Raw genomic sequence first — 16,815 nt, 5'->3', positions numbered from 1 at the left:
GATGCCAGGTGTCCCATGGGTGCTGTTGAATGTGCCCTGGCAGTGACCCACAGGTGGATCAGAAAATCCCTTAAAGAAGAGAGACACAAGCCCTGAGAACTGGAGAGAGACAGTGCATCCTGAGGGATGTATGTTAAGTAGCTGAATCCAGCCATGCCTGAAGCTAGCTACCTTTTCAAATTTTTTGAGCGCCCCCCCCAAAAAAAATCCCTAGTTCCCCCAATTTGTGAGTCAGGTTCTAAGTCACTTGTGTTCAGAAGAGATATACCTGACATACCTTCCTAAAGTCAAATTGTTCGTAGTATTTGAGGTCTGGAAGTAAAGTAGAGATAAAGAAGTGGAGAGAGTAAATGACTCTGATATACCCCTAACTTGTAGCAGAAACCAGCCTAACTCCCAGGGCTTTGCTCTCTCAGTGATTTTTCTACCACAAAAGGCAAATTAAATGAAGGTGTGTTTCCTGATGTAGATGTTTTATTTCCTCTTCTGCAGCATAAGTGGCAGAGAGGGCGGGAGGCCACATGCCCTGTAGCTCAGCACGGTCTTGCATGTGCCAAAGAGACAAGAAGTACTTGTTCACACATCCATGAGCTGAAGAAGGCATTTTGTTCTGTGAGATTTTTGCTTTTATACCTCAAGATGAATGTGTCACTTTCAGTGTTTTTTGTTACTGGAAAAGTATAGAAGTATAGAAATGTAGCCTCTTTCACCAATTATAATCCTGTCCTGTAAAGTTAGGAATTTTTGTCCTAGTGAAGCAACAACTTTAGGAAATAGCCACTGTATGAAGATGCTGTGGGGATGGCAAGTAACAGGCCTGTCTTTGCTCTTAGGAATTTATCAACTAACGTTGGGGGGGGGTGGGCAATAACTATAAGCAAACATGACAGAAATACTAACATTTTTACTTTTGTTTATGTGGAGGAAAGTATCAGTACAAAGTTAAACTAGAATTGGGGGATTCTATCTAAGTTACACTGCATAAAGGAAACACTATTAATTCTGTCTGCACAAAAGAAGATTAGGCAAGTGTTCAGGCTTTGAAAATTAGTATTTATGCACTTCTGTTATTTTAATCAATATTATGTGGCTGTAAAAGAACCTGAAATATTTGTGATCTTAATATCATATGAATATGATTGTCTCAGGTCATTATTTGTTGCTATGACAGAATACCTAAGTCTGGGTAATTTATAAAGAAATATAAATTTTAACTCATGGTTTCGGAAGCTGGAGGTTCAAGGTTGGGTGGCTGCGAGGGGCACATGCACTCAACTCATGGCAGAAAAACAGAAGGGGAAGTGCAAACACTAGGGGCAGCTTTGTTTCATAAGGAACCGATCTCACAGAGACGAGCCCACTCCCATGAGAGACATCCATCTCTTTTTACCAACCAGATCACCCCTGAAAGGCCCTGGCCCCCCCAGTGACGGTCACAATGGCACCAAATCCCAAGGAGTTTGGGAGGGGACAAAGCATATTCACACCATAGCAATGACATTTCCCCAAAGATTTTCTAAATGGAAATGGAAATTGAATACAAATCGTACAACATAATGTATTTGCTGTGAGAATTAAAGCCACTAATGGATTCTTTTTTGTTGTTTATTTGTTTCTTAGGGCTGCCATATAAAGCAACACAAACTTTAAAGGACAGAAACCTATCGTCTCCGACTTCTGGGGCTGGAAGCCCAACATCCAGGTGTCAGCAGGGCCGTGCTCCCTCTGAAACCTGAAAGAACAGTCCTGAATCACTCCATCCTGTTTTCTGATGGAGGCCGTCAGACCTGGAGCTCCCTGGCTTATAGACAAGTCACTCCAGTCTCTGCCTCTGTCATCCCTGTCCCTGACTGTCTGTCTCCACAGAGCAGTTCCCCATCTTCTAAGGTCACCAGCCATATGGGATTCAGGCCTACATGAAAAACCTCAGCTTTACTTGGTTATATCTACAAAGATCCTATTTCCAAATTAAGTGGCATTCTCAGGTGCAAGGCCTCAACATATCATTTTAGGGGATACAATTTAACCCATACCAAATACATGAATCATCTTTTTAAAATAAGTTTTAGAAACTTAGCCTTGGCAGATGATGCAGAAGGACAGACTCTCTTGGGCCAGACTGATCTATGGCTGGGTTTTGAGACACCCAGGGTGATCAGAAGAGTGAGGCTGTGGCTGACCCACCTTACCCAAGGTTGAAGAAGATGAAGTGAAAATCGACTTTTGGTCTGAAACAAACTTACTATACAGACACCTATGGTTAGTCACCCAGAAGTCATCTTGACCTTCCTCTTCTCGCTCATCCCCAGCATCTAATGAATCTGTTAGCAGGTCCCTAAAACTCAGTCCACTCAGTCACCCAAGCACAGGGGACAAAACGAAAATCCTTGCTGGAGGATTCTATACCAGTGAGGTGAATAGAGATGCACAAAGAAAAACAGCATCTAAACAACAAGTACTAAGTCTAGTGGTGCCACGTGCAAGGAAGACAAATTCATCAAGGGAGGACTAGGAGGTTCAGAGAAGAGGGTGGAGAGAGGCAGGGAGCTTGCAGGTTTGAAAAGGGTTATTCAGTGAAGGCAAATCTGAGAAGGCTGGAGGAAATGAGGAGAAAGCCATGCAGATAACCCAAAGCTGCAAAGGCCCTGTGGTCAGAGCATGACTACTCTGTTTGTGGAACAGCAAGGAGCCCAGTGTGCCTGGAGCACAGGGCACAAGAGGAGAAGAAGAGGAAGAGGTTAGAGAGGGAGGGGGGAACGGAAGAGACATAGACCTTATGGACTTTATACACGGTCGTGGCAAAGACTGCTTTCACTGGGTGCAATGGGAAGCCCCTGGGGTTAACGACAGAGGAAAGATATAACCTAGAGCATCAACGGGATTTTTTGTGCTGCTGCATTAAAAAGAGATGACAAGGTATGAAGACAGAAGCAGGCAGATCCCGGGGTGCAGTGACCTATGCAAACCGTCATGGTGCTTGGATTGCAGGGGTGGAGAAAAGTGTTCAGGTTTTATACAGTTTTTAAATAAAGATGACAGAATTTGTTGACAAACTGGGTGTGGGCAGAGTCAAGGATGACTCCCATGTTTCATTCTGAGTCTCCAGTCAAAGGCGGTTGCCACTCACAAGGTCGCTGTTTTATGCCTCCGTATCTTTGCAGACGTTGTTGCCTGGGACTGAAATGCCCTTTGTCACACCTGTCCTGCCAGGGTGACCCCGTTCACCTCAGCCTCAGCTCAGGGATCAACTCCAGGCAACTTTCCCCAATGTTCCCACCACCCCCAGCCTATCCCCAAACCTAAAGGCTCCCCAAGTGCCCAGCTCCGTGCTCCATCACAGCTACCATCGCACCCATCTCTTTCATTCATTCATTCAGCAAATATCAGCCTAACCCTGTGCAAAGAACTTAGCTGACTGAGAAATCAGCAAACTGTCCCTGCAGATGTGACATTTATAATCGAGAGCCGTGCTCCGGCTGGCAGCCACTAGCCCCAGGTAGACATTGAGCACTTGAAACATGGCAAGAGACGTGCTAAAAGTGGAAACATATTCCACATTCTGAAGACTTGGTGCCAAAGAATAAAAATGTAAGATGTCTTCCTACGTGGACTGGGCTACGTGTTGCAAAGACAATGTTTGGAGTTCTGTGTTTAGATATAGGGTTATGTGACATGTTATTAACATATCAATTACATTGTTCATTTTACCTATTTCTATTTTATGTGGTTGCTATAAATTGGTAAATTCCATACATGGCCCGTTTTATATTTCTGTTGAACAGTCCTGGAATAGAGGATGTAGGCATGATACAAACATGATGAAGTATTATGCATCCGTATGAAGAAATTGGCATGCTGCCCTGAGGGAGGAACACTGGGTAGGACTTCCTTGGAGAGTAAGTCTTTCTTAGGCTGTCCATAGAATGGCCCTGAAGCAGGAAGGGCAAGATTGAGACATGAAGAGTGAGAGAGGCTGAGTTTCCTAAAAGGAAGAAGGCCCATGGGGGTGAAGAGGTAGGACTCTTCCAGGCAGGTAGGAGAGCTTGAGAAAGACCCTCAGGGAGAAAGACCTTGGCATGTTGGGGGAACAGAAGACAAGCTCGTGTGGCTGAGAGGGGACACTATGGGAAAGGACATGGTGCATGGAAATGACCTAGTGGTCCAAGCACCACCACTAGCCAGGATCTCCCTGACAGCACAAACATACCTCATTATTGTTACATGAGCAGCACCTAACATGTTTTCTGCTGAATCCCGATTAAGAAAAGCCTGCAGTACATTTTTGATAAGCCAAAATGTGAAAATAATTTGAAGCAGTTACTCATATGTTTTCATTACCTCAGGTCAACTTGGTGTACTTCAGAAGGTACCTGGAAGGGAAAAAATTGAGAATTATACTATATATCCTATATATTCTCATCCCACTGGCTTTTCTACTACTTAGCCGACTGAAGTTGCATAAGCCCATAAAGCTTCTCAGGACGTGAGTTTTCTAATCTGTGGAATGAGGGAGTTGGCCTAAGTGATTTGTCCCTTCCAATCCTACCTGCTCTTTTACATGTCACCCATATCCCATACCTTTCCTGGGTCAGAAATAAGCTCATAACATTGCACCTGTCAGATCCGACAGATTGCAAAAGCCCAGGGGCCCTGCAGAAGTACACATCTCAGGCTGCAGATAGAGCCCTGCAGACAAGGAAGGGGGGAGACCAGAGCCTCCAACAGGTGTTTCTTACTGGAAGGGGAGCACTGTTGACTTTGGGGTGGACAATTCTTCATTATGTGGAACTGTCCCAGGCAGGGCAGGCTATTTACTACCCCTGGGCTGAGTCCCAATCCCCACTCTGCCAGTCATTACAGGAACCCAAACACTCCCATACAAACTGCCAACAACCCTCTTGGTGGGCAGCTTCACCACTTTGAGAACCACCAAAATCAAGGAGATGCAGATAAACGTGCCCAGGCACAGAAGGAAGGAAGGAAGGAAGGAAGGAAGGAAGGAAGGAAGGAAGGAAGGAAGGGAGGGAGGGAGGGAGGGAGGGAGGGAAAGCCCACCTTCCCATCACTCTTCTCTGCCCTCTCTGTTCCCCCAGATCACACCCCCACCCCAGTCTTTCTTCCCAGGACAGTTCCTCTCCTTCTCCCCTTTGAACTTTCAATTACCACATCCTACCAGGAAGGTGGAAGGAATGCCCCTTCCTTCCCCGAGGCTGCCCTTGCTGGGAGTTATCCCAGTCTCCTTGCTAAGAACCCATTCAGCTGGGGAAGGAGACAGGAGGAGATGACCCCTGGGATAGCTCCCTTTCAGAACAGTCCTAACTATGGGCTCATCTAACCACCTAGGGGTGTCCTAGTGTTGGAGATCAACTCAGTCAGAACCCAGTGGGCTTCCTAGTTGGCCTTGCAGCTTCCTATCTCTCACCTCCCTGGAGCCATAAACTCTATCTCTTCTTTTAAGGAGGCATTTCCTGTGCTCAATAAGTCAGCACCCTGAAGGATCTTATCTCCACAGCCAGCACCAGCACGCAGTGCCCTGCTCCTCCTCCTGACCTTTGAGCTTCAAAAGCCAGGGGTGGGAGGGGAAAGAAGGGGGAATCACTGATGTGGGAGGGGGAGTGTTCCTAGGAGGGTGAATGGCACAGACTGGGATTCTAAAGCCAGCATAGGGATGGAACAGGGAGGACGTGCCCTGAGAAGAAATATGGGGCTAGTAGCTATAAAGCAGAAATCAGATCCTAAAGAAAAAAAAATAATAGCAAATGGCCAAAGCATTGATTGCTAACTTACATCCTCTCATTTCTACCACATTCCACTGTGAGCTCCTGGACAAGATAGAAAGACAGAAAAGCTCCTGTTCACCAGGTATCCTCAGTACCCAGCACTTGCCTGGCACCCCATAGTCTTCAGTCTCTTTTGGTGGTTTCTTCTTTCCTCCGATTTGCAAAGCTCTTTCCTATTTTGAGCCTTTGCACAAGATAATAACATCCACACTGGAACACTCTGTCTTCAAATGATAACTCCTGCTTCTTATCCTTTAATTCATGGTTTAAATGTTAGCTCCTTGTCCCCAATTCAGGGAAATCACATGGACACAGACACACATAGTCTCTGTTATTGCATCCTGTTTATCTTCTTTAGAGCACACATAACCATTTCTTGTTAGTTATTTGCTTGTGTTTTATATAGAAATTCAAATATAAATTCTAGGAACAGAAAATCCATATCAGTCTTGTTTGCTTTGGTAGTTGCAGCAATTAGTACATCCAAAGTTCTCAACTGACGGAAATTGAAAGAACAAAAGTGACTATATAAAATAAGGACTTAATAAACCTATATAGAATTCTAATTCTGTTTTATAAGGGAATTCATCATAAAATCAAGGTGGTACCTTAAACCAATAGAAGAAAAATGAATTATTTAATAACTCTAGGATTGACTGTCTAACAAAAACTAAGTCAAATCCTTTTCTTTCTTAATCTATATCAAAATCAATTCCTAATGGATCAAAGATGTAAGTCTTAAAACAATAAAATAACTTGACAGTGTATAAGAAGATTTTAAGTATCATCATGTAGAAAAGGTTTTTCTAAGCAATTGAAAGAAAAGACTGATATTTGACTACATAAAAACTAACACTTTCAGGGGGGCGCAGTGGTGCATGCCGTAATCCTAGTGACTCAGGAGGGTGAGGCAAGAGTTCAAAGCCAGCCTCAGCAAAAGGGAGGCACTAAGCAACTCAGTGAGATCCTATCTCTAAATAAAATATTAAAAGGGCTAGGAATGTAGCTCAGCGGTCAAGTGGTCAAGTGCTCCAGGTATCTATCCCCGCAAAAAAAAAAAAAAACAACTAACATTTCACACAAATACATATACACATTCAAAACATAAACAGAGACAAAAAGCAAACAAAGAAACTGGGGAGAAATAATCGTCACACTTGACAAAGGCCTAGGTTCCACTCTAAATAAAACGTTTCATAAATATAAATGAAAAGACAAATAACTAAAAAGGAAAATTGAGGACAGCAACAAGTAAACCACAGAAATATCCATAAAAATAGCTCCGAAGGAATGGAATGTAGAAGTCTAACGCTATTAAATAAAGGACATAAAAATTAAACCATAAAATAATGAGTTTTCATCTTTGAAATTGACAGAAATGGAAAGTTTAATATTAGTGTTGGCCAGTAAGTGAGGAAATGAGCACTGGCATATTATTGTAGGGAGTGTACATTTTGTCTTTGGGAAGTAAGCCTCCTGGGCCAGCTGATCTCTGACAGCAGCCCAGCATCTATACTTTCATGTGGGGAGCAACTTGGCAACATCAATCAGAATTTGAAGTATATATGAAAAATATTCATACAAAAAACCCCAAAACAGGTTCCTAAGTGAACTGTAATGATGGACTCAGGCTTGGCTCACAACTATAATGGATTTCCATCCTGCCACCAAAACAGAAATGCGCCAATGTCATGCATCTCCTGATATAGGAACATACAAGGCCTGAAACCAGTCAAATGCATGGTACAAACTTATTTATTGAGAAAAAGAAGAGACCAGAGATAAACAGAGAAAGAGGAGGAGAGGTAAACAGACAGACATGGCTATTTGTGGATAGTTCAATTCTGGAAGGATTTGCAGGAATCTCCCTGGGAAAGACTCTGGGAGGTCAGTGGGCTTCATTTTCACTGCACTTCTTATATGATTAGAAAAAAATTACCATCTTCACATATTATTCTTTAAATTTAAAAACTAGCTAGGTTGTAAAAATGATGACCTAGCAGAACCCAGTATAGCCATCATAAAATTCTCTAACAACGACAGTGATAAAGTAGTAAATAGTAAAATAGTAAGATTTTTCATTCTACTTGGTTAATGTTTTTATTATTAAAAGGTCTAAATTTTTTAAAGAACATGAAAGAATCATTCTAGCAATTCAGAAGTGAGTCAATTTTAGCCTTTTAGTCGTGAATAATTATACAACTTAGAAAGCCTATATTTTATGTATCAGTAATTTTTTTCTTGAAGTTTTATTTATTTTCTAATTTTAAAAGCAACACATGAGTTTTTTAAAAAAATTAAAGGAAACTATAAATAAGAGAAATGCAAAGAAGAAAAAGTATCATCAGTAAAGATGATCATGTTAGCACTGCAAAACATTTCCAGGAAATATGTATGTGTGTGAATGAGTGCATTTATGTTTGTTTGTTAATTTTATTTTCTTTCTCAGATTTCTCACTAATCAGTATCCTGACTGTTGAGGTGACTCTGCCTTTTACAGTTGGAAGCCAGCTGATTGAGTGACATTCTTTACTCTCTCCAGAAGCTGAAGGAGCCCCAGGTACATCATTCTTCTTTGAAGGTCTTGTAGAACTCAGCTGAGAATCCCTCTGGTCCTGGATTTTTCTTAATCAGTAGGTTTTTGAGGTTGTCTTCTATTTCACTGCTTGAAACTGATGTGTTTAAATTGTGTATGTCCTGATTCAGTTTGCATAGGTCATATGTCTCTAGAAATTTGTTGATGTCTTCAAGACAAAGAAGAATTAACATCAATATGCCTCAAATTATTCCATGAAATAGAAAAAGAGGGAACCCTTCCAAACTCATTCTATGAAGCTAGTATCACCCTGATACCCTGGTACCAAAACCAGATAAGACACATCGAGGGAAGAAAACTTCAGATATTTCCTTTTGCATTATGAAATTTAGTAATTTGAGTTTTCTCGCTCTTTCTCTTCATTCATGTGGCTAGGGGTTTATCAATTTTATTTTTTCAAAGAACCAACTTATTCTTTTGTCAATTGTTTCTTTTGTTTCAATTTCATTGATTTCAGCTCTCATTTTAATTATTTCCTGTCTTCTACTTTTAGTGTTGATTCGTTCTTTGTCTAGGGCTTTGAGATGTAATGTTAGGTCATTTATTCATTGACTTTCTATTCTTTTAATGAAAGAGCTCATTGCAATGCACAATCCTCTTAGCACTGCCTTCCTAGTGTGCCAGAGGTTTTGATATGTTCCATCTCTATTCTCGTTCACCTCTATTTTTTATTTCATCTCTTATTTCTTCTGCCATCCATTCGTCTTTCAATATTATTTAGTTTCAGGTGTTAAATTAGCTTCTTTTTTTCAAATTTCATTCCATTATGATCTAATAGAATGCAGGGTATTATATCTATTTTTTGTATTTGCTAAGAGTTGCTCTGTAGCATAAAATATGGTCCATTTTAGAGAAGGATCCATGTGCTGCTGAGAAGAAAGTGTATTTGCTTATTGATGGGTAATATATTCTGTGTATGTCTGTTAAGTCTAAATTATTGATTGTATTTTTAGTTCTATAGTTTCTTTGTTTAGTTTTTGTTTGCATATCTATAGAGTAGTGAGAGAGGTATGCTAAAGTCACCCAGTATTATTGTGTTGTGTTCTATTCGGTTCTTGAAATTGAGAAGGGTTTGTTTGATGTACATAGATGCTCCATTGTTTGGGACATAAATATTTATGATTGCTATGTCTTGTTGTTGTATTGAGCAGTATGAAATGTCCTTCTTTGTCCCTTCTGATTAACTTTGGATTGAAGTCCACTTTTTTTGACATAAGGATGGAAACCCCTGCTTATTTACAATGTCCATGTGAGTGATATGGTTTTTTTCCCATCCTTTCCCCTTGGGTCTGTGGATGTCTTTGCCTATTAGGTGAGTCTCTTGGAAATAGCATATTATTGGGTCTTGTTTTTTAATCCATTCTGCCAGTCTGTATCTTTTGATTGATGAGTTTAGGCCATTAATGTTCAAGGTTATTATTGATATATATTATGAAGTCCTGGTCATTTTTATTTATTTCTGGTTTTTAATTTGAATTAGTTTCTCCTTTGATTGATTATTCCCTTAGTGTAGTTTATCCCTTTGCCGGTTTTCACTTTTTTAAAATTTTATCTTCGTGCAATATTTTGTTGAGAATGTTCTATAGTGCAGCTTTCTACTTGTGAATTCTTTTAACTTTTGTTTGTCATGGAATGTTTTTATTTCATCTTCAAATCTGAAGCTTAATTTTGCTGGGTATATTATTCTTGGCTTGCATCTATTTTCTTTCAGAATTTGATATATATTTTTCCAAGTCTGGATTGAGAGATCAGCCATTATAATGTGTCTTGGTGGGGGCCTGATGTAATTTGGGGTCCTGTAAGCCTCTTGTATTAATTTTCCATTTCGTTCTTTATGTCTGAAATTTTTTCTGAGATTATATCTTTGAAAAGATCACACATTTCTTTGATTTATATCTCTATGCCTCCATCTATCCTGATAAATCTTTAATTTCGTCTTTTCATGTTGTTCCATACTTCTTGGAAGTTCTGTTCATGGTTTCTTAACATCTCATCTGAATGGTCAACTTTATTTTCAAGATTACATCTTTTATCTACATTGCCTGAGACTTTGTCTTCCAAGTGGTCTAGTCTGATGCTGATGCTTTCCATTAAATTTTTAATTTGGTTTATTAATTCCTTATTTTGAGGATTTCTGCTTGATTTCTTTTTAGAATTCCCCATCTCTTTATTGAATTCACATCTTTCACCTCCTAAATTTTATCTCTGATTTCACTCTTTACATTGTCCTTTACCTCACAGATCAGTTTACCTATGTACATTCTAAACTCCTTCTCTGACATTTCTTCCACTGTGGTGATTCTATTAGATTCTATTGTTGGTGCATTTGGGTTTGTTTGGGGCGATTTTTCCCTTGTCTTCTCAGGCTGTTTGTGTGTCTGCCCATCCAGTCATGTGGATCTGAGGCAGTACAGTTCCTACCCTATAGACGGAAGGTTTCTACTACCTTGCCTTTAAGTGGGAGACAAATAATAACAGCAACCAATGCAAACAATATACAGCCTTAAACTAAATAGCTCCTCCTAAGATGTCCACCGTTTATCTTTAGTAATTATTTTATCTTAAAAGACGGCCTAACTGCAGCTTGGGCAGTTTTGCTCATTTGTAGCCATGGCCACTCCCTGCCCATCCTCAACAATGTATTCAAATCCAAAGCCAGAAGTTACTCATTAAACACCAGAGATACTGCGCCCTGGGAAAACCATTATAAACTTCCTCTGTGGGAGGACTGAACTCTTAATGCAACACAGACCAACACCTCACGAAAATGGGCAATCATCATGTAAGTTTTTTGTCACTGATTTTGGGAATTAATCTGAATTTTGGTTAGCTGATGGAAGAATTTAGACTATGAGGTTATAGTAACAATTTCATGCTTTACCACTTTGATTACCTTTTATTGTGGGTGTTAGCAACAGTGTACCATGCTTTAAAAATGCCTTTGGAATATGTTTCTTCCCCATTGACTAAAAATTCCTCTTAGAGGGTGCTGAAGAGAAATGTTTAAAATAAGGCAGTAAACAGTGCCTTGCAGAGAGCAAATGGCTGAAGGCATATTTGTGAATGTATAATGAAAGCTGTTAGTTTGTGGCAAAGTTGTCCAAAACTTAATAGACTGCGCATTTGGAGTTTTGTGGGAAAGATGGTTCATCCTGCAAGGATCAGTAGGCCAAGGCAAAAATGCTCCTGCAAGGCCATATCATTTGGATTGAAAGGTGAAACTATTCCAGCCCTACCTTTAAAACAGCATCAAACATCCAAGTATTTGCAAATATCCACGGAATAGATTGAATATTTTACTTTTTCTTTTAAAATGTCTAGGCTTAGGCTTTGTGAATAGTGTGTCTATAACTTGCTAATGACTAAAAATGAACTAAAATATTACCACTTGGAACCAACTATGCACCAGACAAGTAAGAGTTGATTATTGACGTTTTACACTGAAATATGTCTATCTAAAACAATTCCAATGAGCAGTTTGATGAGGCTTTGTGCATCTACTGCAGCTTCTCACACCAAGTTGATACGTTGCATGTCTACCAGGAGGAAAAGGAATAACCTCCCAAATCCCCTGGAAACTCTGGCTTTGTTTTTAAGCTGTTTTCTTTACTAAAAGTATCTGAAAAGAGCACTCAGATGCTTACAATCCCACAGATATTTTCTACAGAGAGGCATTATTTTTGAAATCATCCGTAAATAGCACTTTCATACTAGCCAGAATTCTGAAGCTATCCACTCAGAGTATCTTTCACAGAAACTGAAAACCAGTTTTGAATGGCTTCTGCAGAATGCAGAGGACCTCAAGAACAACCCTTTGGCTCTTGCATTAGCATCTTTGGAGGACAATTTTGCCTTTGGAAAATCAACCCCTTGTGACAGACTTTGACAGTGGACCAGCATTTTTATCTATTTCTGTTTTGACTCCTCAGAGCCAGTCTTACTCCCTCTCAGAATGCAGTCAACAGTTGCCCAAAGGGGACACCCAACCCTCGGCAGCCGTGAAACCTGTCAGCCACCCATCAGGGTCTGGAAACCCAGAGGCCCCAAAGCCCGTAAGCACTTTATTTTGCCTCCCAATCATAGGATTCTTGTAGACCCAGTATTTCTCCCAATGACCTTTCAAATTAGAACCCTCCCACCCTGTTCCTCCAGGCTGAACATTTTATCATCAGGCATAACTTCCAAGCTGGGGGATTTTCTGCTCGGAAATGTTTATTACAATATTTGCAGCTAATATTAAAAAAAATGTAATCTGGGAGCTCAGTTTATGTTCCCAGCGGTGTCCCATTAACATCCCCCTAGAGTCTACACTTAGGTCACTGTGACATCTCAGAAAGCAGTAAGGAATATAACATGTGCATGAGGAATAAAAACACTCTAACAAAGTAAACGCAAACCCTTTCTAAAGGACAAGAAAGTCTCAGTCATGGCTTAACATAATTGCATTAGAAAGTTCCTTGAGTCTGTACAAACTCAAACTAGAATGCTAATTTTGAAGCAACCACAGAACCAAACAATTTACCAATTAATTCCTAGTGAAATACGAGTCAATGATGTTTAAATGTATGTTACTGATTTTGTGTAATGAACAATATTATTTTATTAAATTAAAAGGCTGTGCTTAATTAAAACAGCCCTTGTTTCTATAAAATGGCTTCCTTTGAGTTTCAGCACGTCTTAAATATGATGTGGTGTGACTTCCTAGTTCTATGAGGGTTTCTCGTACTGAGAAACTGTTATTTGTAATGCTCTGTCTAATGCCACTGGGCCTTCTCTTGGCTCAAATGTGTGATTCTTATGTACATTCTCCTACTTTTCTGTGTTCTTTAACTCCTGTGACAATTAAATGAAACGTGACATATATACAATTATAAATTCAAATGCAGATGCAGGCCTAGAAATCACATGCCAATACTTTGTCATTCTGAAAGTATCTTTTACATTCATTTGTAAGTTATTATGAGCATGGAATACACTAATTTAAAAGTCTCCTAGAAAAGTTTTAAATCCCAAGAATGTGTCACAGACCAAGGTCCATAGATAACTATTTGACAAATATTCTTTTACAGTCAGCAGAATATTGGCCAGGAAGTACATTTTCCAAGGCACTGTGATCTAGAATCTTAGCCAGTTCTGAAACTGAAAATTATTTTTGCTTTGCAGTTTCCTCATTTTATTTTTTGCCATCATGAATGTTTTTTTAAGCCAAAGACCTAGTGTTTGTGAGTAAACTATTTGGAGCAGCAATAATCAAGATACTGAGTTATTATCATCTGCAAAATCACACAATGTTCAAAGAGTGCTTGGCCTGATGGATATGTCCTTGTGCTTGAGCTTCACAGAGAAATAATATCCAATAGGGGAGAAAATTGGCTTATGTTTAGCTTCAATTCTTTTTGTGTGGGTTATTTTGAGGAGAATTATTATCTAGAGAACCAAGCTTGCCTTACCATGGGAGTGTTGCATAGCCATGGAATATGGGTAGAATGACAGGGAAAAAGCATAACTGAGGGAAGCCAATGAAAATGTGGAAATAATTGAACTCAAAAGGACAATGATTTCTGGGAAATCATTTGCAAGGCTGATGAGACTACAGGTTTGCAACTCAAAGTGTGGTTCCTGGACTAGTAGCAGCATCACATTGCCTGGGCACTTGCCAGAAGTTCAGAATCTCAGGCCTATCTCGACCTATTGAATCACAGCCTGCATTTTAGCAAGATCTTTAAGAGCATCTTGTGCACATTAAAGTTTGGAAGCACTGGACCCAGGAGCAAGTTCTCCAATTTGGCTGCATATTGGATTCACCTGGAGAGTTCTAAACACCACTGATGCCTGGGTTCTACTGCCAGAGAGTGTGAATTAATAGTTCTGGTGGTTTTCCTGAACATCAGGATTAGTAATTTCTCCCCAAGAGGATCTAACACAGTGCAGAGTTTAAGGAACACTGAAGAGGTACACAACACTGACCTTAGAGAACAACTTTGCACACTGCTAACGAAAGCAGGTGTAATTATGAATGCTCACAAATGAAAATCGATTTGTAAATGTTATAACATCTGCTTAGTGATCTCCAAGGTGTTTGTGAACATGCCAAGCTAATAACTTGCTTTTGCCAATATTTAGCCAACATAAATATTGTCTAAAATAGAGAACAGTTTGGGGATAGTGGCAGGTGAACACCAGGCAAGTTTAGGTGAAGGTGGACCAGGGGCACAAGGGAGATGCATGCCAGGTGGGGAATAGGCCCTGATTCCTGAGAAAAGAAAGGAGATTCCTGGAGAAGAAGGGAGACTCCAGAGGCAGATAAAAATGTAGAGCATTTGGAAGAAAAATAAGTATGGCTTTAACCAAGAGCGTGCATTAAAATGTGATCCCCAAGCCCAGAAGAACCCCCAGTGAACCCCAAGCAGAAACCAAGCTAGACCATGCAGTCTTTATTTGAAGAAAGTTTGTCCTTCAAAACACCACCATGGGTATAGGAGGACAAAAAAAGGACCTCTGATGTCAAAGTACCACATGCATACCTAAAGCACGCCTTCATTTAAAGACGATTCATTCACAGTCTAGCTTCATTTCAAACGCAATTGCACAGTCCGAGCTTTTGGGGTTTCTTATGTATGGTAGATAAAAAGCAGCCATTGTAAGAAGTGGCAAGACGGCTGCCAGAGACAGATAAACAGGCAGAAGGAAGAACATGCAAACTGAAACACTGACACAAGGATCCTAAAGCTGCAGGAGCCTGGGGTCACTTAGTGTAAGGCACAGAAAGCCGCACAGCCCCAGGGCACCTGCCGGCATCTCTGCTTTCAGCACAGCAAGGAGAACCAGAAATCCCAGGGATGACTGCCGCTGACATTTACAAATCAGTTCTCATTTGTGGGCATTCACAGTAACACCTGCTTTTGTTAGCAGTGTGCAGAGTTGTTCTCTAAGGTCAGTGTCATGCTCCTCTTCAGTGTTCCTCCAACACAACTGGAGGTTTAAACAGAGCCTGCTGAGATGCTGATGATAACTGACGTGTCTATTCAGTGCTTAATAGACTGTGAGCTGTTTTGAGGGCATGAATTCTGGTCCGTGCAATTTGAAGGTTTTCAGTATTTCAAGCAATACATGAATTACATCACTTCTGACAATCCTAAAAGGGCAATACTGTCAATATTACCTGTTAAATATGAGAAAGTGAGGCAAAGGGAGGTTGGGTAATTTGGACATCTAGTAAGAAGTAAAGCTTGGATTGGGTTTAGCAGAAGTTCTTTACACTGTGTTGGTTTCAATAAAGCCTCCTATTAAAACAACTAGAATCTTACCTTCTAGCAGGTAAACTAGAGAGCTGGGTTCTATCCTCAGAATGTTGGTTCAGCAGACACACTAAGGTGAGCCTGAGAATTTGCATGGGATGAGTTCCTCAGTAATGTTGATGCTACTGGTCCAGGTACCACACCTTGAGAATCACCGTTAAGCAACTAGGGAATCCCAGCCTCAGACAAGGGAATGACAAGGCAGAGCTGGTTTTGCATGGACCATCTTGGGATCTGATGGAGGTTGGGAGATGAACAAGATGGGAGTTAAGCAGAGTACTTGGGGGGGGGGGCAGTGATCCTGGAGCGGAATGAAGAGCCTCTTCCTCCCGCCCGCCAACTAAAACAGTGGCAATAAAATTGAGAGAGGAGAAAGACTGGAATGTGAAGTAGACCTGACTTGCTAATGGATTGGATATGGGAGGCCGGGGGAAATGAGGAGAGCAGAATGACTGCTAGGAGTCCAGCCTTTGTACCCAGGTAGACTGGTCCATCACAGGAATGGAGGGCAAGGTGAAGGCTTGCTAAGTGGGAGAGGAGGTTCAGTGTTGTGATCTGTTGAGTTTGAGATGTCTTGTCTGGGTATAAAGCCCAAGGGATGAATGTCTGAAATTCAAGAGAGAAGTCTGGGATTGAGGTAATTAGGGAAGTAAGAATTCAATTATTTTCTCTGTTCATTATTTAAACCACCAGTATGTGCTTGATTACAAGTAGCACAGTACCTGACCAACAGTGGCTTAAATGACAAGGTCATTTCATTGTCAGCCCTCACAGGAAGTCTGGAAGGAGGTGCCCAGGTTGCTTCAGCTCCTCAGTCATATCGCTAAGGACACATCGTGTCTGCATTTTCATTCTGCCACCTGCCACGTGGCAGAATGCAAGATGGTGATCTCATGTGATAGAGTCACAAACAAGAAGGAAGGGGATAGAGGGAAAGTGACCTTCTCCTCGGACCCCACTCCCCAGTCAGCAAGGAAAAGCTGAAAAGGTTCAAGCAGACAGTCCTTTCCACCTCCCTGGCCAGAAATGGTCAAACCACCAACCCTAGACTGGCAAAGGGGAAAGCCGTGACTCAGGAGTTGTCCCTGGGCTGAGCAGATCATCTTGATCATCTTGTTCCCTCCTTCCCGACTCTCTCCCC

General features: G+C 40.8%; 2 protein-coding genes across 3 annotated transcripts in view; one reads left to right on the top strand and one right to left on the bottom strand.

Moving 5' to 3' along the window:
- Positions 1-16,815, bottom strand: part of FAM91A1 (family with sequence similarity 91 member A1) — an 86,174-nt gene that overhangs the window by 54,529 nt on the left and 14,830 nt on the right. Inside the window, exon 1 of one of the 2 annotated variants that reach the window (XM_081266482.1) lies at positions 4,339-4,966. The exons of the other annotated variant lie outside the window; for it this stretch is intronic. The gene's annotated coding sequence lies outside the window, so the exon portion shown is untranslated. Of the gene's footprint in view, positions 1-4,338; positions 4,967-16,815 lie in introns of those variants that run through there. 2 annotated transcript variants of the gene reach the window in all.
- Positions 11,144-16,815, top strand: part of ANXA13 (annexin A13) — a gene marked incomplete at its 5' end in the record, with an annotated part of 54,550 nt that continues 48,878 nt past the window's right edge. The window contains 2 exons of the mRNA XM_081266487.1: positions 11,144-11,158; positions 12,306-12,428. Of these exons, the coding sequence (XP_081122613.1) occupies positions 11,144-11,158; positions 12,306-12,428 (138 nt within the window). The remainder of the gene's footprint in view (positions 11,159-12,305; positions 12,429-16,815) is intronic.

Source organism: Spermophilus citellus (genome assembly GCF_964194105.1).
Source record: "Spermophilus citellus genome assembly, chromosome: 14".
In the NCBI taxonomy this organism is placed as follows: domain Eukaryota; kingdom Metazoa; phylum Chordata; class Mammalia; order Rodentia; family Sciuridae; genus Spermophilus; species Spermophilus citellus.
Note: the sequence above shows the minus strand (reverse complement) of the source record. Positions and strands in the feature narration are given on the sequence as shown.